The 24,756-nt window shown below is 43.9% G+C and overlaps 1 protein-coding gene across 1 annotated transcript in view; it reads left to right on the top strand.

Annotated features, from left to right (window-relative positions):
• LOC138977850 (arginine-glutamic acid dipeptide repeats protein-like) overlaps positions 1–24,756 on the top strand; it is a 195,617-nt gene that overhangs the window by 11,839 nt on the left and 159,022 nt on the right. Inside the window, exon 3 of the mRNA XM_070350457.1 lies at positions 257–362. Within this exon, the coding sequence (XP_070206558.1) occupies positions 257–362 (106 nt within the window). The remainder of the gene's footprint in view (positions 1–256; positions 363–24,756) is intronic.

Raw genomic sequence — 24,756 nt, 5'->3', positions numbered from 1 at the left:
GAAACGGACAGTTTTGAAGTGTGTGTGTGTGTGTGTGTGTGTGTGTGTGTGTGTGTGTGTGTGTGTGTTCGTCGTGCCTGTGTGCGCACGTGAATGCGTGTGCGCGCGTGCGTGTGCGCCAACGTGTGTGTGTGTGTGTGTGTCAGGCTTTTGAACCTATTGGCGAAATTATGCGAAGATGCACAGAGAATGACCCGCTAGTGCTATATATATATATAAATTAGTGTTTCATAATTATGTATCATGTGTGTTTCAGAAAAAGCGTGATACTCTGAGCCTGGTGGTGAAGTGGTTTTTCCGTGCCTCGGAGCTACCGTTCAGCGTCAGGGACCATCTTCTGCAGGACAGGCATATTGAGCACGGTAAGCCTCGCGTGTTGGTCTGTCTTATTCTCGTCCAAGTCAATCGTCCGTGTCTTGTGTGGGTGTTGTCTTTAGACGCCCCTCCTCCCTCCATTCCCGACATTTTTATTTCAGAGTCCGTTACTTTTTATTGTTCGTCTACCAAGGAGCTTAACCGTACGGACTGTCCTTATGGACACTGTTGATGAAACTTTATGTCCTGATACTACAGTGATAGACCTCTTAAGCTATTAACAAACTTTAATGCGCTATAAGACTTTCTCTGTGAGTATCTGTATCGTCTGTGGTACTAATCTGTGTGGTGTGTGTGTGTTTCTTTGTTTCTGTGTGTGTGTGTGTGTGTGTGTGTGTGTGCGGTGTGTGAGAGAGAGTGTGTGTGTGTGTGTGTGTGTATCTTTGTTTCTGTGTGTGTGTGTGTGTTTCTGTGTGTTATTTTGATGGTGTTTGTGGTAGTCGTCATGGCACTGGTGAATATAATATTTATTTAAGAGAACCTAGGAACCTATCCACTCCTTCCATTCCTCTGCTTGTGTGTCTAGTGTGGTACATTTCTAACAGTCTTCGACCCATACATCTGTCTTTCAAGCCGTGTGTACCTACACTGGCGTCTGGTGTTAGTTTCTCATGATGGGAAAAGTGCCAGGGGTAATGTCGGCGATGCTACTAACCAGACCTGTAATACAGCAGAGGGGAGTATTCGCAATGATAAACGGCTGAGCTGTGTGTGTGTGTGTGTGTGTGGCGGGGGGTGCTTGCGTGTGTTTGACAGCAAGCTAAGTCCTTTTCACATTTTAGAACTTATATTTAATAGGCTTAGTCTCAGCTCAGACAGACAGTTTGAGTTTCAGCTAAGCTTACATGAGAGAGAGAGAGAGAGAGAGAAGCGGTCGTCTCCCCTATTGTGACTGCGCAGAACAGGAGTTTAGTCCCTTAGTCCTGAATTTTCCAAAGGGCGGGGAAACCGTGGCTGCTTGCTACATTCTGCGCGGAATTAGAATGTTTTTTAGTTTTTTTTTAGCTGAATTAATTTCATAAGTGAAACCTGGGTCAGTCCGCAAAATTTACTTAGCCAAAATTGTCAACTGCACAAAGCTGTAGATTCTGGCCAGTGTCGAAGTGAAAAGCTATTCTTAATCCGTGTAAAAGTGTGGACAGCTCTGAGGTGGTGCACAAGACAAGGTACACCGAACGGACGCTTCTTTAATTTTTAAGAGATTAAGCTTCACATTTTGAGCGCCGGTAAAAGGTTCCCCCGGGCGGGCCTGTGATACCTCTTTAGGAGAATTTTGTCCAATAAACTGCTTCCGACAGTCACTTTTATCATCGGTGTTTCACATAAACTGACAGGTCTGTGTTGGTGAAGTATGTTTTATACGGATATAAAGCGTGTCTACTTGATACGTTTTAGTGTGAAGGCTGGTGAGTGTATTGGCCTTTGTGACTGTAATTTGCATATTTGTGAACTTTTTTCCCTAAGCTTACATACATTTGTGGTTGGTTATTGATTTGTTTCGATTAATGGTTTCACCAATGTAGTAGTTTGTTGTTCTAAGTTTGCTTGAAGTTTGCTGCAGTTCGATTTTTCCTGTTTTATGGGAATCTTTGAACGGACATTTTTAATAAACTTCGCACGGAGATCCCCCCCCCCCCCCCCCTCCTCCGGCTGAATGAGATTCGGAGATTACGACTACAACGCCTCCTAAACCCCCCCCCAAAAAACAACGACAACAACAACCAACAACACCAAAACAACAAAAAAACAAAAACAAAACAACAAAAACCACACACACATACACACACACAAAAGCACGGGTGGATTCTTTTACGCGCACAGAGATGAGGGAGGGGGGAGTGAGAGAGCAAGAAAGAGAGAAAGAATGACCGTACTGTGTGTGTGTGTGTGTGTGTGTGCGCGTGAGTGCAAAATGAATCGACGCATCAAGCACCCCTCACGCGCACGCACGGACGGACGGACGAAGAAGCAAACAAACAAACAGACAAAACATCCTAGTTGAAATATGTAAAGAAAAGAAAGCATTATTTCACAGACGACCAGAGAGGCATACTGCTGATGTTTTATTCATGGACAGGAGGCAGAAACTGAGAAAAGGAGAAGAATAACTGTCGCAGACCGTGCTACAACGAGCAACCAGAGACGTATGAGCTGCTATTACTAAATCCTTGGGGAAAGATCTATTCGCTTCAGGGAAACGGAGTCAGGGAAGACAGGAAGAGTTTGGTTGTCATACGTGAGATGAGAGCAAGGATATTTTGGTTTTGACAAGAGTTTTGGGTGCTGGTTTGTATTGTACAAGTCGGTTTTTTTCAAACTTGTATTGTATTATTCAGACTATGATCTGGGTGCTGGTTTGTATTGTACAAGTCGGTTTTTTTTCACACTGTATTGTATCAGTCAGCCTTTGCTCCGCAATGCTTTATTAAGTATTTGTGCCCTTCTGTGGAAGTGAAGAAGTGGAAGGGAAGAATGTTGTTCCCCTTTGCCTACACGATTACCTGATTAAAGTGGGAAGGAGGGGAGGGGGTAGTTTCGTATCGAGAGGATATATATGGCATTGTTAGTACATTATTTCCTCGTCCGGCGATCGCGTTAGCAATTCGCCAAACAGGTATCTTTGTAGAAGTACGAATCTTGGTGGTCACAAATACGGATCAGTCTGCCATGCAAATCGGTCAGATATGTGTTTATTGCAATTCTGAGGGAAAACATCGGTCTTAAAAATATATATCATTCTATTAAGTATGATTTCGATCTCGTTATTTTCATATTCTAACCTGCAGAATGCCTGATATTTCTTCTAAGAATGCCTGATATTTCTTCTAAGAATGCCTGATAGTTCTTCTCAAACGCAAGCCCTGTGGTTTATTCAGCTTAACATGATTATGCATTTCTGCTTGTTCAAAGACTGAAAGACTATTGTCAAGTGTTTGTTAAGAGGGAGGGATGGATGACTGTTGTTAGAGATCTGGCAGTGTATTGTATTTTGTTCAGTGTTTCTCCTTAGTTTATGCGGTATCATAACATTGATCATTTATACACCCTTGAGTGACAGCTGGAATACGCATTTGTTTAATTGTCTGATGCAGTATAAGGAGAAATGATAGTTTCTTGCTAGTAGTTGTGTAGCATTGCATTATTTAGAAACAGTCGTTGATTTATGTTATTACTTCCCTTTGTTTATAATGTCGTTGATTTATGCAGTATTGTATTACTGCTCATGATCTTATCAAGAACGTTTGCTTGGGAGCGACAGCTGGCGGAGTTTTGTTGTCCACGGTTCTTTGGTGGGAAGGGTAACTGGGTGGTGTTTGAAATATTGTTATTTTGGGTATTAAATACTGCATTGTTTGATATTCCGCTGGTTTCCTTGGAATTTTTTTATTCAGATGATTATAACAGTTAGTGTCGGGGACTGCAGTTTTGGGCTAATGTCCTTCCTCTTGTGTCGCCGTCCGGACATCCTGCATCCGACGGCATCGTGTCCTACCAAGTGCTTGACTCGTTAATACGTCGTCACGAGAAGAATTATGTTCCAGTAACTTTCATGTTCAAGGCCAGGATCACTAGGGTCATGCTATCATCGGAGCTCTATTTTCGTCTCCCTAGCTTCATCCGTTTCTCTTTATTTCTATTCTCTAGATACACAAGGTACACCAGCCTAGTATTTTCATATATATGCATTTCTGTTTGTTATGGTGTATCACCCTTTTTATGGGCTGAAGCCTAAAATAAATATTCCTGAGAGTCCTGAGTCTTCTCCCAAAGCACAAGATCTTTGCCCCACCAACCGCCCTATACTAGGATCGTGAAGAAGAGTACAATGCTTTATTGGACAGTGGTTAATATCACCACGGATGCTAGACACACAGACACAGAGACACGAGTACAGGGTAATTTTTTTTTCAGCGGATAGCAACCCTACCCCTCCCGCCGGTCGAACAGGGAGGGACAGCGAAATCAAATTTCCTGTCTCCCCTTATTGGATGAGGGTTGACTTGGGCCGAGCTTGTTGGAAGCTGTGGTGCTGTCTCTTTGTCTTGCTGCCGTTTCTCTCTGCCTTGCTCTGTCTTTGATTCGCTCACTGTCTCCTGTTATTTGTCTCCCAGCACGTTCCGGTCTTTCCCCCTTTGGATTCGGTTAGTGGGTGGGTTGATGGGTGGTTCACTTGTCGTGGTGTGTGTGTGTGTGTGGGGGTGTGTGTGTGTGTGTGTGTGTGTGTGTGTGTGGGGGGGGGGTGGGGTGGGGGGGGAGTTAGTGTGTGGGTGTACGTGGTTTTTCTACGGACGATATGTGGTAGGAGAGTTTTGACTGTATTTACAGCTTCTAATTTTGTGCAAGCCATCCCCCTCCCTCCCTCTGTCTGTCTGTCTGTCTGTCTGTGTCTCTGTCTGTCTATTATATACAAAAAAACATGAACGTATCTCTCTCTCTGTCTGTCTGTCTCTCTGTCTCTGTCTCTGTCTCTGTCTCTCTCTGTCTGTCTCTCTGTCTCTGTCTGTCTGTCTGTCTGTCTGTCTCTCTCTCTCTCTCTCTCTCTCTCTCTCTCTCTCTCTCTCTCTCTCTCTCTCTCTCTCTCTCTCTCTCTCTCTTTCTTCCATTCTCAGTGTTTGTCAGTGTTTCTTCAATAAAGAGAAACAGAAAGAGAGTGAACGTGGAGAGCTGCTCGGTGCCCGTATGAACAGCTAAAACCCTCGCTCCTTGCGAGAAGAAGCTAGTGCCTCGCGTGTCTGTCTGACTGCAGACTGCAAAGACCTTAGTGCTAGTGTCCGTCTAACCCGATGTGGTCTTACTCCATTTTCTGCCAGGATGAGCACGAGTCGAAGGCTGATGCTCCGCCTAATGGGGCTTGGGTGTCTGGCATCTTCTCTGGCATTAGTCTGTGAAATCACCACACTCTCTTGGTGTGAAGTCACCTTGAAGCCATTTGGGTAGTGGGGTTGGCGATGATGGGGCGGGGGGTCGCGGGAGGCTGCGGGGGGGGGGGGGGGGGTAGGGGGGTGTGTGTGTGTGTGTGTGAGAGTGTGTTTGTGTGTGTGTTTTTATCTCTCATGCAAATCAATATTTTCAACCGTGAAAAAAGACAAGTGTTGGAACATTTAGCCAGATGAGTAACCTGAAGGGAAACATTCATGAAAACCATACAAACATGAAACAAATATCTCCAGATAAGCGTGACAAATATAACTCGCCTTTGACTAAAACTAACAAATATTTGCATGTACAGTGACCAATCAAACAAATGAGAGAAGAGAGAGAGAGAGAGAGAGAGAGAGAGAGAGAGAGAGAGAGAGAGAGAGAGAGAGAGAGAGAGAGAGAGAGAGAGAGAGAGAGAGAGAGAGAGAGAGAGAGAGAGAGAGAGAGAGAGAGAGAGAGAGAGAGAGAGGAGAGAGAGAGAGAAAAAAAAAGAGAGAGAGAGAGAGAGAGAGGGAGAGGGAGGGAGAGAAAGAGAGAGAGAGCACATAAGTATTCGTCATGCTCTCATATGAACACATTCCTGATGCTCGTATCCTACAAATGAACCCTTCACTTTCCTCTCACGCACTCGCTACTTGACTCATGCAACTACTCTTCGTTTTACCATGCATTTGGCAGCTGTTTTTCACCTGTGAGAAGTTCATTCTTGGTATCGGGCAGGAGTTGATTAGATCATCATTTTAATGCTGTCACGTGGAACAAAATAAAGCGGCATGACCCATTAATGCTTCTTTTCTTATCCTTCTTGGGCTTCAGATACATATTTCAAAAACAGCAACACGGTGGCCTAGTGGTAAGGCGTCCGCCCAGTGAGCGGGAGGTCGTGGGTTCGAACCCCGGCCGGGTCATACCTAAGACTTTAAAATTGGCAATCTAGTGGCTGCTCCGCCTGGCGTCTGGCATTATGGGGTTAGTGCTTGGACTGGTTGGTCCGGTGTTAGAATAATGTGACTGGGTGAGACACGAAGCCTGTGCTGCGACTTCTGTCTTGTGTGTGGCGCACGTTAAATGTCAAAGCAGCACCACCCTGATATGGCCCTTCGTGGTCGGTTAAGCAAACAAACAAACAAACAAACATATTTCAAAGCAGGAAAACTATTCGGAAATATTTTGGAAAATGATTTAGTAATGCTCAAATGTTTTTTGTTGGGGGGGGGGGGGCTGTTTTTAATGCTAGAATTAGTTAACAGAGAGTTAGGGGGAAATGGTGCAGATACAAATAGCCCATATTCACAAGAAATGACAAGTCAATGTCCATTGAGAATGGCAATGTATCTCTGTATGATATCAGTGTCTTTGCAATGCGTGTTGACCCGAAGAGCATTGTCTCGAAGCAGTCATACTGATAGCTGGCAAACCCCACGAAGTAGTAATGAGAAGTCAATGGTTTTGACCCAAAGAACAGCAGCTCTATCAACGTCAAAGATGAATCATCCATGGGAACGGAAGCAGGACTCAGTGATAGCATTGTCTGAGATGCCCCACAGAATAATGGCAAAGCAATGACTTGTACCAGAAGACGAAGAAGCTCTTATCGGCGTCTCCGAGGTGGACCATTTCCAGAGAAGAGAGAGAGAGAGATCGATAGTGTGACAATATTGTCCAGCAAGCTTTGCCTAATGAGAACAGGGATGACTTTAGTCTTGGCCTTTATGTTTGCCGATGATTATGAATGTTGAAAACAAGGAACTGGTTCAGTGGGGTAGTTTTGTTTTAGAAAGAAACTAGTTATTGAAAGTATTACTGGTGGTATCTAATATATATATATATATATTAATCCTGTGATCACCCGGACATTGTCCAAAAAGAGACGAACTATGCACATTTTTACCTGCGATGTGCGACACCTCTGATTAGAGGACAACTCCCATGAAAGATCACCTTCTGTGGTCCCTTTGTATATATTATCTCTACCAAACTGTACCCGTGAAGACTTTAAAATTGGCAATCTAGTGGCTGCTCCGCCTGGCGTCTGGCATTATGGGGTTAGTGCTTGGACTGGTTGGTCCTGTGTCAGAATAATGTGACTGGGTGAGACATGAAGCCTGTGCTGCGATTTCTGTCTTGTGTGTGGCGCACGTGATATGTCAAAGCAGCACCGCCCTGATATGGCCCTTCGTGGTCGGCTGGGCGTTAAGCAAACAAACAAACATAAAAGTGTGATTTCAAATTCATGCATTTTTGTGTAGTTTGATCTTAAAATGTTTTTACTAGGCTTTAGCCGTAGCTCCTTTTCCTTAATATTCTTGACTGTAAAAGTCTCCTTTGTCAGTATCCAGAAAGTCGACCATCGATCACGTCTGTAGCAAGTAGTCTGTGCCTCGGTTTTTTTTTACCTTTTGCGTGACAAACGAGGGTGGAAGTATTTTACTGGGGGCATTTCCCTGTCAGCCCTTGCTAAACACTTTCCGTTGGAGTTCTTCTTTTTAGACAATTGTACGGAAAAGTAGGAAGGGATAAATAACTGAAAGACTACGAACGTCTTAGTTGGAGTTGTGGCGAGAGATTGAGGAGAGGCAGGACTGGAAATGTTTTTGTTTTCATTGCTGTTCTTGTACCAACCATGCATTGGTTTCTATGTGCAATTGTGTTTAAAATAGTGTTCATTGCTCGAATGGCGGGGGTGGGCTTCATGCGTCGATTTATTTGTGTGCGCACACACACACACACACACACACACACACACACACACACACACACACACACACACACACACACACACACACACACACACACACACACACACACACACCTCTGACTGTCTCTGTCTCTCTGTCTCTCTCTCTGTATCTCTATCTCTGTCTCTCTCTCTGTCTCTCTCTCTGTCTTTCCCTCCCCCTCTCTCTCTCTCTCCCCCTCCCTCCCTCCCTCCCCCTCCCTCTCTCTCCCTCCCCCCCCTCCCCCCTCTCTCTCTTTGGCTCTCGTCTGAAAAGAAGCGAGCAGTAAATCCGTCATTCCGTCATGCATCCTTTACGCGTGTCTCTAAGCAATGGGACCCTCAGGAACTGGGAAGACATTGATGTGCAGCTTGGCTGGGTATTGGCTGGCTGCTGAATAGCACCACTGGGACGCTCGTATCCGAGGCTGCTGCGGTGTTACTTTCATCCCTCTGCAGAGCACTGTCTGTTTTTGCGTGCAGTTGAGCTCAAGCACATCCTCTTGCTTGAATTGGTTTTGGGTGGTGTTGTCAGTCTCTTGACGGTTGTAAGGTTTACAGAATTGACCTGGAAAATCATTTAACGCTCTATTATTCAATGTAAATTATATGTTATGCTCAGTCAGCTGCCTCTCAGATATTACGTCGTTCTTTTTCCATGTTATCAGTCATACCCGGGTGCTCTGAACACGAAATGCAGCGGCCTTTAAAAACACTGAGCACAATGGTGTTGTGTACAAAAAATTCCATCTCACACGGCATAAATAAATCCCTGCGCCTTGAATATGTGCGCGATATAAATTGCATAAAAAGAATAAATTAAAAAAAATCCCTGCGCTTAGAACTGTACCCACGGAATACGCGCGATATAAGCCTCATATTGATTGATTGAATGTACGTAGAAGGGACAGCGTGACTACATCCGTGCCCTTCGCACAAAACGTATTGTGCAAACCTGTGCATCAAACTCTAGGAATACTCTTAATCAAAATAGTGTATTTTGCAAACCCTATTTTTGTGTGACGACGACGACGACGACGATGATGATGATGACGGTTCACAAAGACAGGAAAGTGAAGTGTTGAATAGTAAAGAGTATTATGTTCAGCTATTCTAAATGTTAAAAAAAACACCACCAAAACCACCCCCACCACCCCCAACAACAACAACAACAACAACAACAACAACAACAACAACAACAACAACAACAAGAAGTGTGAGGATTTTAGTGGTTGGTTTGTGGGAATCAAGGATGCCAGACTCTTTTCCTGTTGAGTCCAGTCTTCGCTCATCCCCAGCTCCTGGGGGAAATCTTCTTGTGGCGTCAGAGATGGCTTACCTCCCTTCCATGGCACTCTTCTGTCAACCTGTGGCTTGCGGCCACATGATCTCATGCAAAAGATCAATTCTTTCACACTGGTTCTTCTTTGTTTGGCATTTTGGAGTTAGGGTGTTGGCTGTCCGGTGGGAGGTGCATCGTGTCCATGTCTGTTTTCTCTGTCTGTGTGTCTGTCTGTGTCTTGTTCTGTCTGTCTGTCTCTTTGTCTGCCTGTCTCGTGGTCTGTCTGTCTGTGTCTTGTTCTGTCTGTCTGTCTTTTTGTCTGTCTCTGTCTGTCTGTCAACAAACCACCCACACTGTGGAATAAAAGGATGCGTTGGGAGTCCCTGTTATTTTTCACTCTCAGTAGATTATTCTGTGACATTCTCGTCAGTGTTGCTGTTGTTGGTGTATGTGTGTGTGTGTGTGTGTGTGTGTGTGTGTGTGTGTGTTCGCGCGTCTTTGCAGTCTATCTGTCTGTGCGTGAATCTGCCAGTCTTTGTCCTCGAACGCTGTCGCCTGTTTCCGTTCTATTCTACGTAAATCTAGTGACGTATCCACGTCCGTCAGGCGATCGCCTCATCAGCTTCTAAATGGACACTGGCTTTGCTCTGCCTCTCCTCCTGTAAATCAGGGGCAGAGAACGCAACAAATTGGCTTGTCTGCCCTTTAAGTGGATTTGTGCTTCGCCACAAGGGAGCTATTCGCTTCTTCGTCTTCTTCTTTGTGAGGCGGTTGCTGCTTTCTTTGTGGCTTGGTCGTGTAAAAGGGAATTTGTAAATTATGGGAGAGCATTTTCAAGAAAAACGAGATTAGTAAGGCTGAAACGGATAATTGTCAAGGAATTTGCAAATGTGATGCTTCTTCTTCTGCGTTCATGGGCTGAACTCCCACATACCCTCATGTTGCTTGGTTTTAATTTGGAAGTGATTGTACGATGGGTATTGGTAAGACATTTGGGCAAAATGTGGTGCTTGGATTGCTTTTTTTAATTCAAAACCCAAAGGTTGGTGCACATAGGAAATTACTGATGTGCGCACAGGCAGACATCGCACTTTCGTATCATTGGATACACAACAAACAAACATGGAAGGGCACGCGCAAAGAGAGAGAGAGAGAGAGAGAGAAGAGAGAGAGAGAGAGAGAGAGAGAGAGAGAGAGAGAGAGAGAGAGAGAGAGAGAGAGAGAGAGAGCACTTCAACGGAAACAAATTTTTTGTTTTTGTTTGTTTTTTCGATAATCAATTAACCAGTTAACTCGAACATCCCTTCGACCTTCTCTTCTTTGTTCTTGCCTTACTGAGACGCAAATAGCCTGACTCTACTCAGTATGCACGCTCACACTTGCCCGAGCTTGTCGGTGGCGCCACAAAGACCTAATTTGTGGTGTGTTTTTGTCTTTAAAGTCACACAGCTTGATCGATTTTTCCTGCTCTCTCTCTCTCTTACTTCGCCCCTTGCCTTTTCCTCCTCCCTGTCTCACTGTCAGTTGGCTGTCTCGAAAGATCCTCCCTGGGTCTCCCTCCTCCCCTAGCGGAAAACACCGCGCGGAAAAATATTGTCGTTTGGCAAAGATACCAGCTTCTGTTCCTCCGTGGCCAGGAGAGGTGTCTGCCTAAAGGGAGATTACTCGGCATTCACGCTCACGACTGTTTGTCGTCTGATACGGTGTTCTGTGTAGGAGGGGAGAAATTTTTCCTCCTCTCTCACTCTGTCTCTATCGGATCTGTAGAGTTTTTCTGTTCAGAGTGGATGGGCCTCCGGTTCGATGTCTTTTGGGAGACTGGATATGGAGGGGAAAGGTGTATGGGGCGTAGACGGTAGAGGAAGTGAGAGGGAGAAGTCGTTCTGATCGTATACCCTTGGAGATGAAACCTTATTTTTGAGTTGCTTGTAATATTACTATTAGGTTAGCCGTTTTCGTGTATTCTCTCCCTTGGCTTTTTTTTAGCTCCCTTGTTCTTTAAATTTGTCTTTTCCCAAAGAAGTCTCAAAGCTGTTAACTTGTTGCTTTCGTTGCCGGTATTTTCCGAATTCAACCGATAAGGTACTGGAAATGGCCTGTTTATGCGAAGAGAAAACCCTCAAAACTTACTTTTATCCAGGCAGATCATACCCTCAGCCCGCCCCAAGGAGGTTAGGGGTTAGAGGTGAAGGGTGGGGTGTGTATGGATCAAGCCCCGAGATGATAGGACCAGGACAGCAGTGGACCGAGGGCAGTGGTGGCGGGGCAGAGAAGCAGCAGAGAGATGTCTACTTTAGCCCGGGATGACAGTTCAATCTATCAGGGGCTGACAAGCACGACGATCGATCAGGTATGGGCCTAGGGTCCCTCTGGTCTCTTGCTTGGCGTCTGTAGCATCCTTCTTAGCTTCTTCTTGTCTCTTGCTTGGCGTCTGTAGCATCCTTCTTAGCTTCTTCTGAGCGCCAGGCCATTTCCTGCATCGTCGTGTTCAGTTTCTTTTTTTTAGCTCTGGACAAACCTAGTAACATTATTTGCCAAGATTTTACTCTTAGCTCTTGACAAAAAAGTACAAGTTATTTGTTTAGTTTCTTCTTAGCTCTGGACTAACCTAGTATCATTATTGGCCAAGTCTTTACTCTTCTTAGCTCTGGACATAAAAGTGCGAGTCATTTGCTCCGGTATGAGCTTCCAGTAACTGCTTTTGATTTTTTCTTTGTCCATAGAAAGGTAAATTAAAAACAACACAAACACACCCAAAACAAGGTTGGTTAGAGGAATGTAGAAGCATAAACAAAGCAAAACGTTGACTGTTTTGTCAATGACGTAGCGTCCAATACCTACATTTTCTTTGCAATGTAAGTGTGGGGGTAGCTGGTGTGAGGAAGTACCGTCGGAATCAACTCAGAAACACTTTCCGCAAAACATCACAACCTGTGCGGATTTGACGCAGCTTCATGGAAGAATCATTTTTGGAAATGGCACCGTTTGTGGACTGGGCCTGCTTGCGGAGTGATAAATGGCCCAAAGCTTAGCAGACATGATTTTCTCACCAGCGAGGCAATACCCCACTGTTTTCTTGACACTTTAATTAAATGAATGAACAATTTATACTCCTAAAGTTTGCATCACTCAAGAAGAGTTGAAGATTGGGGTGGGTGGGGTGTGTGTTTGTGTGTGTGTGTGTGTGTTAAGAGTTTAAGGGCGGGGTGAAGAGGGGGGCACTCGAGTCAAAGGAAGAGTCTGTATGAGGTACTTTTCTTAACACGCAAAGCGTTCCATCGATCCTTTCCATTAAATGAAACCACCCCGGCGTCAGCGTCCGTTTCTGGTCAAGTTGCGGAAAAGGTGTGTGTGTGTGTGTGTGCGCGCGTGTGTGTGTGTGCGCGTGTGTGTGTGTGTCTGTGTGCGTGCGTGCGTGCGTGTGTATGTGCGTGTGTGTGCAAAAAAAGTGAAAAAGTGACAGCAATCAGCAATCGGGTGACAGGAGGCCTGAAGCAGGCGGCGATTTGATGTTGATGAAATGAATATTGAACACGCTATTTGCCCCGCGTTGTGGTACTTTCAACTTGTGCTGTCGTGACTCTGATCTCTTGGGATTTTCAAGGCAGACTTGGCAGTGAGAACAGATTGGGGTGCGGGGGAGTAAGGGGGAAGCTGCTTTTTTGTAATATGTTGAATTCTGGGTGGACACTGTGTGTGTGTGTGTGTGTGTGTGTGTGTGTGTGTGTGTGTGTGTGTGTGTGAGTCTGTGTGTGTGTTAAACTCGTTCATGTATGTGTGTTCTGTGGCATGTGTGAACATCACGTTTTAAACTTACACTGCACATGCCTGACTGAGTACCTTCTGGTAAATGTAATAATAAGAAATGTATATTTGGACACGCATTAATAACACTGAATATGATGGCATCGTGCTGTTGATCTTTCTGTCAAGTGTTTTACAGCGATGTTTTATGTGCCCCTGGCACTGATTTGCCGCTTAGCTTGGGAGAATATTTATGAAGTCCATATCTAACCGCCGTTGGCTAACGTTGATCTAACACGATGGGAATGTGTGTGTAGGGTATGTGATTGATGAAAATGCGAGATATCTATTTGTTGTGACTTATTCAAAGCTCAGTGAATCGCCCAAGACCTTTTGAGAGAGAGAGAGAGAGAGACTCAGACTCAGACTCAGACTCAGAACTTTATTACAAAAGGATAAAGGTTTTAGGCAAAGCCTATTCTTCCAACCTGTCCTTTATACAACACATAAAGACAGACGAACATAACAAATAAAAATTCAATCATATAAGATATAGAAATACATTGTATGAATTGCAATACTATATGCAGTTACGGAATTATATAAGGAGAACTCAAAAATTACAAAATTACATTGACATAGTTAAGCCTTTCATTTTGAGAATTAAGTTGCTCAGATGAGCTACACATCCGTTAACACTAGTACAAAATGTTCAACAAAATAACAATCGAACAAGACATTTCATTCACGAATGATGTGTGAACGGGACTGTCTCTTAAACAATTTCACTGAAGTTGCATTTCTTATCTGTTGGGGGAAGGAGTTCCAGAGAAAAGCTCCCGAGAAGGCTAGGCTCGATTTGTAGAGGTCTATGCGAGGTATAGGAGGGATGATTTTTTGGGACCCATATCTTTTTGTGGCATGTTTGAAATGTGATTGCAAATATTTAGGACAGTCGTCATTTAGAATTTTATACATGAACACAGCCTTGTTTAACGTCAACTGATCTTTCAAGGGGAGGAAATTTAGGAGCTTTAGCTTTTCATCCGTGGACCTATTCAAATCATGCAGAATAAGTTTTGCAGCTCGGCGATGCAGGGAATTGAGTCTTTTTAAATGAACATCACTGCAGTTATCCCAAAGTGTCGAAGCGAAGTTTATATGAGGCATTATGTGGGCGTAATAGAACATTTTGAGTGCTTCAGAATCGGCGTAATGCCTTAATTTTGATAACAGGTACAAATTCTTTGATACTACTTTGCAAATATTACTCAAATGAGTTTGCCATTTCAACTCTTGATCAATGGTAACACCTAATAGTCTATGTTCCTTAACTTGCTGCACTTGAGTTGAACCAACTGACAGTTGTAATAGTAAAGGACTTAACTGGTGTTTTTGTCTCGTGGTTATCACCATACTCTTTGTTTTAATCGGATGAATGATCATTGCATTAGAAACGCATCACTCAGTGATTTCATCCACACTTGTTTGAAGAGAAGAGTTGACGGATTCCAAAGATTTTTGACTGGTGTGAACAGAAGAGTCATCCGCGAAGAACTCACATCTAACTTTTTCATCGGACACATGAAGGGGTAAGTCATTTATATAAATACAGAACAAGATAGGTCCTAATACAGACCCTTGAGGGACACCACTCCTGACAATCTCGTTTGACGAAGTTTTACAGTTAATGGATACATACTGTTTCCGTTTTGAAAGATACGATTCAAAAAAGGCACAGGCGGAGTCGTCTTTTAAATAGCACTTTAGTTTTGTCAGTAGAAGTGAGTGATCTACTAGGTCAAAGGCTTTCTTAAAGTCCAGAAACAACGCTCCCGTTATTTCTGCTTTGTTTATTGCTGACAGCCAAGTCTCGCATAAAGAGCTTAAGGCGGTGTGGCAGGAATGCTTTGAGCGGAATCCAGACTGAAAAGAATGAAACAGATTCATTTGTTCCATATATGCCAGTAGGTGTTTTTGTATGTGCTTTTCTAAGGGTTTAGATAGAACAGGTAAGAGGGAAATAGGTCTAAAGTTGTTTGGGTCTGTAAGATCCTTAGTTTTTGGAAGTGGTAATACCTTTGCACACTTTAAAATAGAAGGGAACACATTTTGTTGTATGCTTAGGTTATAAACATAAGTTAGGGAATCGACAATGTAAGGTAAAGCAAGTTTTAGCAACTTGACTGGAATCTTGTCTGGACCCATTGACTTCTTATTCGCCATTTGTTCTACCAGTTTTCCTACCTCGTGCACTGAGATTGGAGGAATAGAAAATGTGTCAGTTTGAGTCAACTTTTGTTCACAGAATGTTTTTAATTTTTCAAGACAATCATCCGTATCAAGGGAATCATTTTGCTTGAGACAAGATTTTAGGTTGTCTGCTAGCGAAATGAAGTGTTTGTTGAAGTCATTTGGAGATATTTGTGAATGAGAATTGGTTGATCCCTTCCTAGATTTATCAAGAATTTCATTCACTGCTTGCCAGATTGTAGCTGTATCCTTTTTTCCAGAAATTAGTTTATTAAAATATTCAGTCTTTGCTTGTCTCACTGTGTCCAACACTTTATTTTTTTGTAGTTTATATTCTGTTTTCATGTTGCGCTCTTTGAAATGATCACGCATCGCCATAGCCTCGATAATGTCTGAGGTTAACCAAGGGGGGAGCTGGGGATGTTTCACTCTATGCTGACGTAGTGGTGCGTGTTTATCAATTATAGAGCACAAAATATCGTGAAAAATCTTGCAGAGAGAGAGAGAGAGACTAAGACAGAGAGAGACAGAGAGAGAGAAGAGAGAGCGATAGAGAGAGAGAGAGAGAGAGAGAGAGAGAGAGAATCAATAAGTGGGGGAGATATTTTCGCAGTTACTTCCCTTCCTTTGCTCTCTCTCCCTCTCTCTCTCTCTCGCTCTCGCTGTTTGTGTCTCCCTGTCTCAGTCTCTCTGTCTCTGTCTCTCTCTTTGTTTCTCTCTCTCTCTCTCTCTCTTTAAGTTGGTTAACTTTTTAACTTTTTAATTTTTAATTTTTTAATTAATATGTAGCCTTAAATCTTAATCCTTGTTAAATAAAGTTCAATTTTCTCTCTCTCTCTCTCTCTCTCTCTCTCTCTCTCTCTCTCTCTCTCTCTCTCTCTCTCTCTCTCTCTCTCTCTCTCTCTCTCTTTTTCAAAGCTGTAATGGAAGTGACTCTGATGTCGAGTAACATGAGGTTAAAGTGCTAAAGCTTGACAGTTTGTTTCAGTGTTTTTGGGAGGGAAAAACCCGCCAGCATACCTGCGCCGACTGCATTTTTTTTAAGCGTATGTTTACCGTTAAAAAAAATCTTTCCTTGAAGAATCATTTTGCTCTGTCAAAAACAGATAAAGCAAAAGACCTGTACTGTCCTCACTATAATGCCATCGAGAAGATGGTATAAATATCAAAGCACTTCTGTCCCACTCCCAAATCTATGCAGTGCAAAATGTACAAGAAACATTTCAGTGAGTTATAATAAGTGCGTGAAGCAAATACGAGCGCGACCGAAGGCCAGCTGGTGACGTTATCACAACGAGCATACGAGTCACGACTTCTTATCACATATATATATATAATATATTTTGCAGGGAGGGGTGGGGGGGGGGGGGGATTATGCATTTGATGAGTTTGGCGTTTGGGTGAGGTTTCACGGGAGTATGTAAACGTTACTATAATTGTGCCTTGGGGACGTAAGTATTTAATCTGTGCTGTCCGGGGCCTATCATCTCGGAGCATGATCCATACACACTTGATGAAGACTTTTTTCACCTTTTGTTTTACTATTATATCCTGGGATCCGAAATATCTTCTTCTTCTGCGTTCCCGGGATCAGAAATATGAAAATCTTTCCCTTGTAGAACCACTAGTCTTGCAACTGAAAATGAAATAAACAATGGAACTATATTTTGCGGTACTCTGTTTCTACGCATATGAACACAACCACCACCACCACCACCATTACGACCTACCCCCCTCCTCAAAACACCCAACCCCACGCTCTGTCTCTCTGCCCCTCTCCCTGTGTGTGATCCTTGACACACGATGGTATTCGATGGGAAGACGTGTATGTACAAAGTCACGTGGAGTCGGAGTGTGAGCCGCGTATTTATCTCTACCTGCTAACAAACGGTGCAGGAGGGGGAAAAGAAAAGATGCGTGCTGTTTTTCGCATCGACAAGATTTGTTTTGACAGACCCACTTCCAGGCGCATTGAGACAAAATAGATCTACTACTTGCCTGAAGCGTGCGGTGGAACAGAGAAAGAGCGAAGCAGTTTTTCGCTTGTTTGCAAAACGGTTTTGGTAGTGCTGAACAGAAGGTGCAGAGCTTTTGAGAGAATAGAGGGTTAGATTGTGTGAGGTTTGTCTGTTTGCTGCAAATGTCACTGCCAATGTTCGTGTCTGTCTGAGCTGGTTTGCTTTGCGGGTTTTTTGCTTTGTGTGTTGTGCTTTGATGCAGATGGTGTCAGTGTAAAATGTTTCGCGCGAGAGATGTATGGTTGTGTTTTAGGTGAATGGGAGGTTTTGGGTGTTGTGTAAATATTAAGGGGCGCGCAAACATGCATAGACACACACTCTAAACCCCCGCCCCCCTCCCCAGCCTCGTTCGCACCTCCATCGTAGGATACATACGCGCGCGCACACACACACACACACACACACACACACAGTAATCGTCATTACATTTGGTTAAAGTGATTTGTGCACGTTCGTCATCAAGAAAGACGGGGGAGGGATAAGAGATGAAATGGAAGGGGGGTGGGGGGGGGGGGAGTTCAACTCGATTTTGTGCTTGCAACATTTAATATGGGACCCACATTCCCCCCCCCCCCCCCCATCTCTCTCGATCGCGTTCGTTCGTTCTCTCTATCTTTCTATCTTTCTCGGGGTCTCACTCTCGGGATCTATCTCTCGGGGTCTCTCTCGGGGTCTCCCCTTCCTCTCTCTACACCACCCTTTCTACACCACTCTCTCTCTCTGTCTCTCTCTCTCTCTCTGTCTCTCTCTCTGTCTCTGTCTCTCTGTCTCTGCCTCTCTCTCTCTTTCCTTTTTTTACCCCTGTTCACTCGGGTTTTCTTCTCCTCACGGTTGGAATCGTTCTCAAAAAACGTCGCTCCGTCTTTCATCTGTGTTTAGCATTGCATCACAGCAAGTGAAAGACGACTTGCCATCTCATCAGCGCGTCACGTCATTTGCTGCCAGCAAGCGTTCAGTGTTATGTGTTACGGCTCTGACAGAATTGCCTCCCCATTTCCCTGGCTGATGATTGAAAAAGAGCTCTTGCCTGCTGAAACGGGAAAGGAGATGGAAGGATAGGGGTTGTGGGAGGGGGGGGTGGACAGAGAGGAGGGAAGAGGGAGAAGGGGGAGAGAGGGAGGGGGAGGGAGAGAAAGAGAGAGCAGGGGAAAAGAGGGAGAGAGAGAGGGAGCAGGGAGAGAGAGAGAGAGAGAGAGAGAGAGAAAGAAAGAGAGAGAGCAGGGGAAGAGGGAGAGAGAAAGAGCAGGAGGAGAGGGAGCGAGAGAGAGAGAGAGAGAGAGAGAGAGAGTGAGAGAGAAAGAAAGAGAGAGAGAGAGCAGGGGAAGAGGGAGAGAGAAAGAGCAGGGGAAGAGGGGGCGAGAGAGAGAGAGAGAGAGAGAGAGAGAGAGCAGGGGGAGAGCAGGGGGAGAGAAAGAGAGAGAGAGAGAGATAGAGAAGAGAGAGAAAGAGGAGGGAGAGAGAGAGAGAGAGAGAGAGAGAAAGAGAGAGAGACAGAGACAGAGAGAAAGAGTGAGAGACAGAGACAGAGAGAGAGAAAGAGAGAGAGAGAAAGAGAGAGAGAGAAAGAGAGAGAAAGAGAGAGAGAGAAAGAGAGAGAGAGAGAGAGAGAGAGAGAGAGAGAGACTCGATGAGACGTGTAGAGAGAGACAAATAGTGTTTGTATGTGTGTCTATCTGTATGTCCAGATCCGCTGCACCCTGTGATGACTTTCTTTCTTTCTTTCTTTATTTGGTGTTTAAACGTCGTTTTCAACCACAAAGGTTATATCGCGACGGGCTGTGATGACTCAGCACATCAATAACATAAGCTAATCATATTTGTCGTCATGTCTTTCTCACACTGAAGTTAAACACAGATGGTTTATTGACCCAAGTATCAACATTAAACTGATTCTTGTTTGCACGTTAAGTCAGTCAATAACGCAATTAAAGATCAGAAGACATGTTTTAACAACACGTGCATGTACACAAGTATGTAGACAAACCGAGCTGATCTGCATGTGCCAGGACTGCAGCTTGAATGTCAGTATTTTAAGCTTACAATGCATCGATAACGGATTCTCCAGAGCTTTTTTGAAAACAAAAAATCCCAACAGAGAAGAGGATAGGTTTATGTTTGGGCAACAGAACAAGGAGGTAGGGTTATGCAGAGGAGAGTATTTTTTGCTAGCAGAGACCGCGCGTCACTTTGCTTATTTATCTTTTCTTTCGACCCCTCGCACCTGTGTGTGCTGTTCTTTGTGTCTCTCTCTAATATGTTTAAAAACAACACATCAGCGAGACGGGGACACCAGGGTAGCTTGCGCGCTGTCGCTAGGTTAGAATTTGCCCAACACCAAGGGAATGTTACTGGACATAAAAGGGAGAGTGTGTGTGCGTGCCTGTGTGTGTTTTAACCTAAGACAAATGTCGCCAATGGCAATGTTTTACAGAGTGACGTTTAAATGAAATATAAAATATATACCAAAAAATGCAATGTTTTGACCTTGAAAACAAATGGAATGAAAGAGCTTGAACCGAAAATTCGTATTAAATTATCATTATACATGAAACGACAAAGATATTTGGGTTGAACAGCTGGTATTGGCGAGCATCCCCTTAAAAAAAATGGACGTCCAGAACACCCCCGCTGTCTGCATTTGAAACAGGGCAAACGGCATTCAAAAGCAAGACAGCAGGAAGCACAACGCACCTCACACCACTACTGCAACTACTACATGTTTTTTCGCTAAACATTCCTCTCGCCCTTGCCTTTGAAACAGGGGGGCAAGGGTGTAATGCCGGGTGCTTGGAAACGAGCGATAGCTCTCGACAGGGCCTATTAGTTCCCTCAAAGCCCCTGATCAGTCTGCGGTCTTTGGGGAGAAACTCTCCCTATCACAGCCCCGGCTGCTAGCCTAGCACGAAACGATGGCTTGATTTATCATTCTGGGGGCGGGGATTTCGCCCCACAACCATACTCCCCCTATCTATTCCACAGGCGAGTTAATCGATATGTGTAGATTTATAGTGAATCGATGCTTAAATTGCTATCGTTGTGGTATATATGTGGCTGTGGTATGGAATATAGGCTACTGTTCCTTTTTTCTTTTTCTCTCACGAAACGATGGCTTGATTTATCATTCAGGGGGCGGGTTTTTTGCCCTACATGCGACTATTTCACAGGCGACTTAATCGATGAGGGTACATTTTTAGTAAATCCATGCTTGAATGTGATCTGTGACTTGAGAAAAGTAGGAAGAGAGTGTGGCTGGTTTGGAATATTCGGTTTCTTTTGCCAAGCACGAAACGATGGCTTAATTTATCATTCTTGGGGTACGTATTTTTTATTTGGCCTGAGACCAAACATATTCCCTCTCCCGCAAGCGTGTACATCAATAAGCGTGGATTTGAGTGATTTCATGCTCGAATGTCATCAATAACTTGAGAAAAGTATGTATAGCTGTATTTATGGCGCTTTTGTGTACCACGGAATGATGTTTTGATTTCTCATTCTGTTTAGTATTTTCTTCGTGACACTGTGTCCTCGTTTCAGATGCACTTAATTCGTGTATCTAAAACCACAACAAGTCAGCAGAGACCGTCTTGTTTTAATGTTACACAAACGATTCACAGAAGTACCAAACGCCATCGATGCTAATCCACATATGGATTCCCACGCCATTGATTCTTTCTTCTCTTTGCTTCGAAAGACTTTGCCGAGAGTGTTTGCATGGTTCTGTGTGTATAGGTAAAGGCCCTCGGGGTCCCTCCTCGGGGAATCTGAGACTAATTGGGTTGATTTGGGTGCTGTGCCGAGGATCACTTGTTACGGCCTGCCTGATTGGTCGTGGCATGTTGGCTTGATTTGCTTCCCGTGGTGTCTGATTGGTTGTTTCGTTCTGCTTGCCTTTGTGGCCTCTTTCAGTTCTGCACGTTCAACCTTTGATGCAATTTATTGACGTCTCTGGTTCTGATATAAAAACGGTTGTTGGGAGGATTGAGGCTTTGCTATCTAAATTAACGGGAAATGGTTCGGTTTTGAGGTATCTCAGTAGTGAATAGTTTTACTCAACAATTTCAGAGTAAACATGACATATAGATCTATATTTCTTTGTTCTGATACAATGCAAAGCAGCTGTAGCTGTGGCTGAGGCTTTGATATCGAAATTTAACGGGAAATGGTTTGGTTTTGAGGCATCTCAGTAGTGAATAGTTTTAGTCAACAATGCAAGCATTTCTGCACTGCTGACTCGAAGACACGAATTTAATTGGACGTGTAGATAACCAAGGGACCCAAGAGCTGAGAGGGGAGACTAGTCATAAAGTGATAAACGGGAAAGACGATTTAGGGATATGTTTCTCCTTTATCTGTTTAATGTAGCAGTTTCTCTCTGTCTCTTGATGAATTGCAAAAAACAAAAAAAAAACAAAAAAAAAATAGCTTGGACGGACTGGAAACGTGTGTGTTTGTAGGGATATATTTTTCTCTTTTATTTTATTTAGCAGATCTCAATCTCTTGAAGAAGTGCAAACAAATGAGCTTGGACGAACTCAAAACGTGTGTGTTTGTAGATATATATATATTTTCCCCTTATATTTTACTTTGTAGCAGCTTCTCTCTATCTCTTGAAGAATTGCAAGCAAGCAAACGTGTGTGTTTGTAGGGATATATTTTTCTCTTTTCTCTTATGTAGCAGTTTTTCTCTATCTCTTGAAGAATTTCAAACAAATGAGCTTGGACGGACTGGACACGTGTCCGAAGCAACAAATGTGGTTAGTGGCCGTGACGGATGTTTGACTTCACCTGTGACGGACACAAACGTTTGTCAGCTGACCACAACACGCACGACTTGAGTGTCCGACTGGATGAGCTACATGTTTGGTGTTGAAGTGATAGATTAGCACATAAGAGTACGTCAGGTCATACCCCCCCCCCCCCCCCCGCACACACACCCCGCCAGAAGTCTTTGGTTTGTTTAGTTCGAAATTAGTAAATTATTTAGAAGGTCTATTTTTTTTATATAATGTATGTGAGTAAAATAACAGTTGTCCGAGCGAGCGTGGTCGTGCACTATATAAGTGGTTGTACACTCTATAAGTGGTTGTGCACAATATATAAGTGGAAGATACAGAAGACGTAAGCCACTGTTGTTCGTCGATTTGAAATTTAAGCGGCATGGAGTATGTTTTGTTAACATGGAAGATCCTTGTACTTTCAGGAAAAAAAGTGTCAAGATAAATGTTAACTCTAATTTGCAGTCGACAAACTCAACTACAAGGCCTGTCTACCTGGAGTTAAGATTCAGTTTTGCAACACACACAACAACAAAAAACAAAAAACAACAACAAACAAACCGATATCATAGTCAGAACACTATACGTTAATTGGATCTGTGATCCAAACATGGCTTTTGGTCAATCGAGATGGAAGTTTATTCCACAAGCCCGTAGGGCGAGTGGAATAAACTGCCATCGAGATTGACCAAAAGGCATGTTTGGATCACAGATCCAATTAACATATATATCTCGACATTCACTGGTCTTAGGGTTTTTGTTTTCAAAGAAGAAAGAAACTTGCTTGAACACGGACCACTTCTCCGAGCAAAATCAACAAACCTAATCACTCGCATTCCACCTCAAGGTCTCGGCCAACCAAGACTATGGCATACTCGTAGCAAAGCCGCCGAATGGTACCGTAAACCAAGAATAGTGACGTCAGAGAATAGAATGTCGTCTTTTGATCTGGAACGTGACGTGTTTGAGAACTTCTTCTGGACAACTCGGATGGTCTTCTGCGTAGTGGTTGGCACGAGATTCTTTTTCTTCTTCGACAGTTCATCCTCCGATACTGTAGCAAAACGTTTCATCTTTTTTTCACTTTCGAGTATGCGGACGACTGAACTTGACCGCTAAAAAGTAGTCCTTTCGGAATCATTACGCCGAGTCTGAACATGAGGTCTGAACATTGTTTTTAGGCAGGATCTAGGTGAAAGCGAGGCTGTTCTTATCTCTGTGTACACTCGAGAGAGAGAGAAATACATGTCGAGACAAAACACGTTAAACTTACATGGAATACAAAAACTCCAGGTATTTAAAGAAACACGTTTACCTGCACCCACACGGGCTAATTATTTCCCCCTTTCTTTAAAGGACCACAAAGAAAGCCATAACTAATCCCGCTGAGAAGCGACTGCCGTCCTTGTGTGTCTGAAGGGGACACATGCTAAATGGCGGCAAGATTACAAGGGCCAACACTTAACATGACGGCCAGAGGTCCTAAATCTTGGCTGGCCGTGTCCTCAACAACTCTGCACTCTGTTGAGAAAACCGCTGAGAAATCCTTTGTTTCTCCTTTCAACCGCCTTCAACCCCCGGTATAGGGGTGTGTATAGGTTTCGGTCGATGTGTTTGTTTGTTTGTTTGTTTGTTTGTGTGTTTGTGTTCGCATATAGATCTCAAGAATGAACGGACCGATCGTCACCAAACTTGGTGAACAGGTTCTATACATTCCTTGACGGTCCTTACAAAAATTGGGACCAGTCAAACACACGGTTAGGGAGTTATTGGTGGATTAAAATTATACAAGGACTTATAGAGGGACATCTTAATGGTCAAAGGGAAATAACCATTCTCACTCAGTCACTGCCACCAACTGAGAAGGTTATTTCCCTTTGACGGGGGTGTTTTTCCTACCTCGGAGGAATTTCTTGTTCTGTACAGTGACATGATGTGTTTGTCATTCAGGGTAAAGGGATTTGACGGGCAATAATGAACAGAGGTCAAGGTTCAAAGGATACCGATAAGTCAGTTATATGGGTAGATGTATTGCAACAGATGAGAAGTGACGTATTAGCCTGCCGTTAATTGGGAGAAGTCGACTACTCGAAGTATGCTTCGCAAAGCTGGCCGCACGGAGCTCAGGCACGGAGTCACGTTTTGGGTAAAAAGACTTTGCCAAATCGACTTCGGGCTCAATGGAAGACCGCCATTAGGGATTTTGTTCGTTAGTTTGTTTGTTTGTTTGCTTAACGCCCAGCCGACCACGAAGGGCCATGTCAGGGCGGTGCTGCTTTGACATGTAACGTGCGCCACACACAAGACAGAAGTCGCAGCACAGGCTTCGTGTCTCACCCAGTCACATTATTCTGACACCGGACCAACCAGTCCCAGCACTTATAACCCCATAATGCCAGACGCCAGGCGGAGCAGCCACTAGATTGCCAATGTTAAAGTCTTAGGTATGACCCGGCCGGGGTTCGAACCCACGACCTCCCGATCACCGGGCGGACGCCTTACCACTAGGCCAACCGTACCGGTTTGCCATTTGGGATAGTCTGAACAATTAGGCTACGTTTGTGAAGCTTTCGCTAGGATCAGATTTATGCCCGATATTACTTGGCCGAAGTCCTTTAAAGCATGCCATACGCCACCACGGCGCACGTACAATTCGTATGCAGACTTAAAGTT

Source organism: Littorina saxatilis, linkage group LG10, assembly GCF_037325665.1.
Source record: "Littorina saxatilis isolate snail1 linkage group LG10, US_GU_Lsax_2.0, whole genome shotgun sequence".
Lineage (NCBI taxonomy): Eukaryota > Metazoa > Mollusca > Gastropoda > Littorinimorpha > Littorinidae > Littorina > Littorina saxatilis.
Note: the sequence above shows the minus strand (reverse complement) of the source record. Positions and strands in the feature narration are given on the sequence as shown.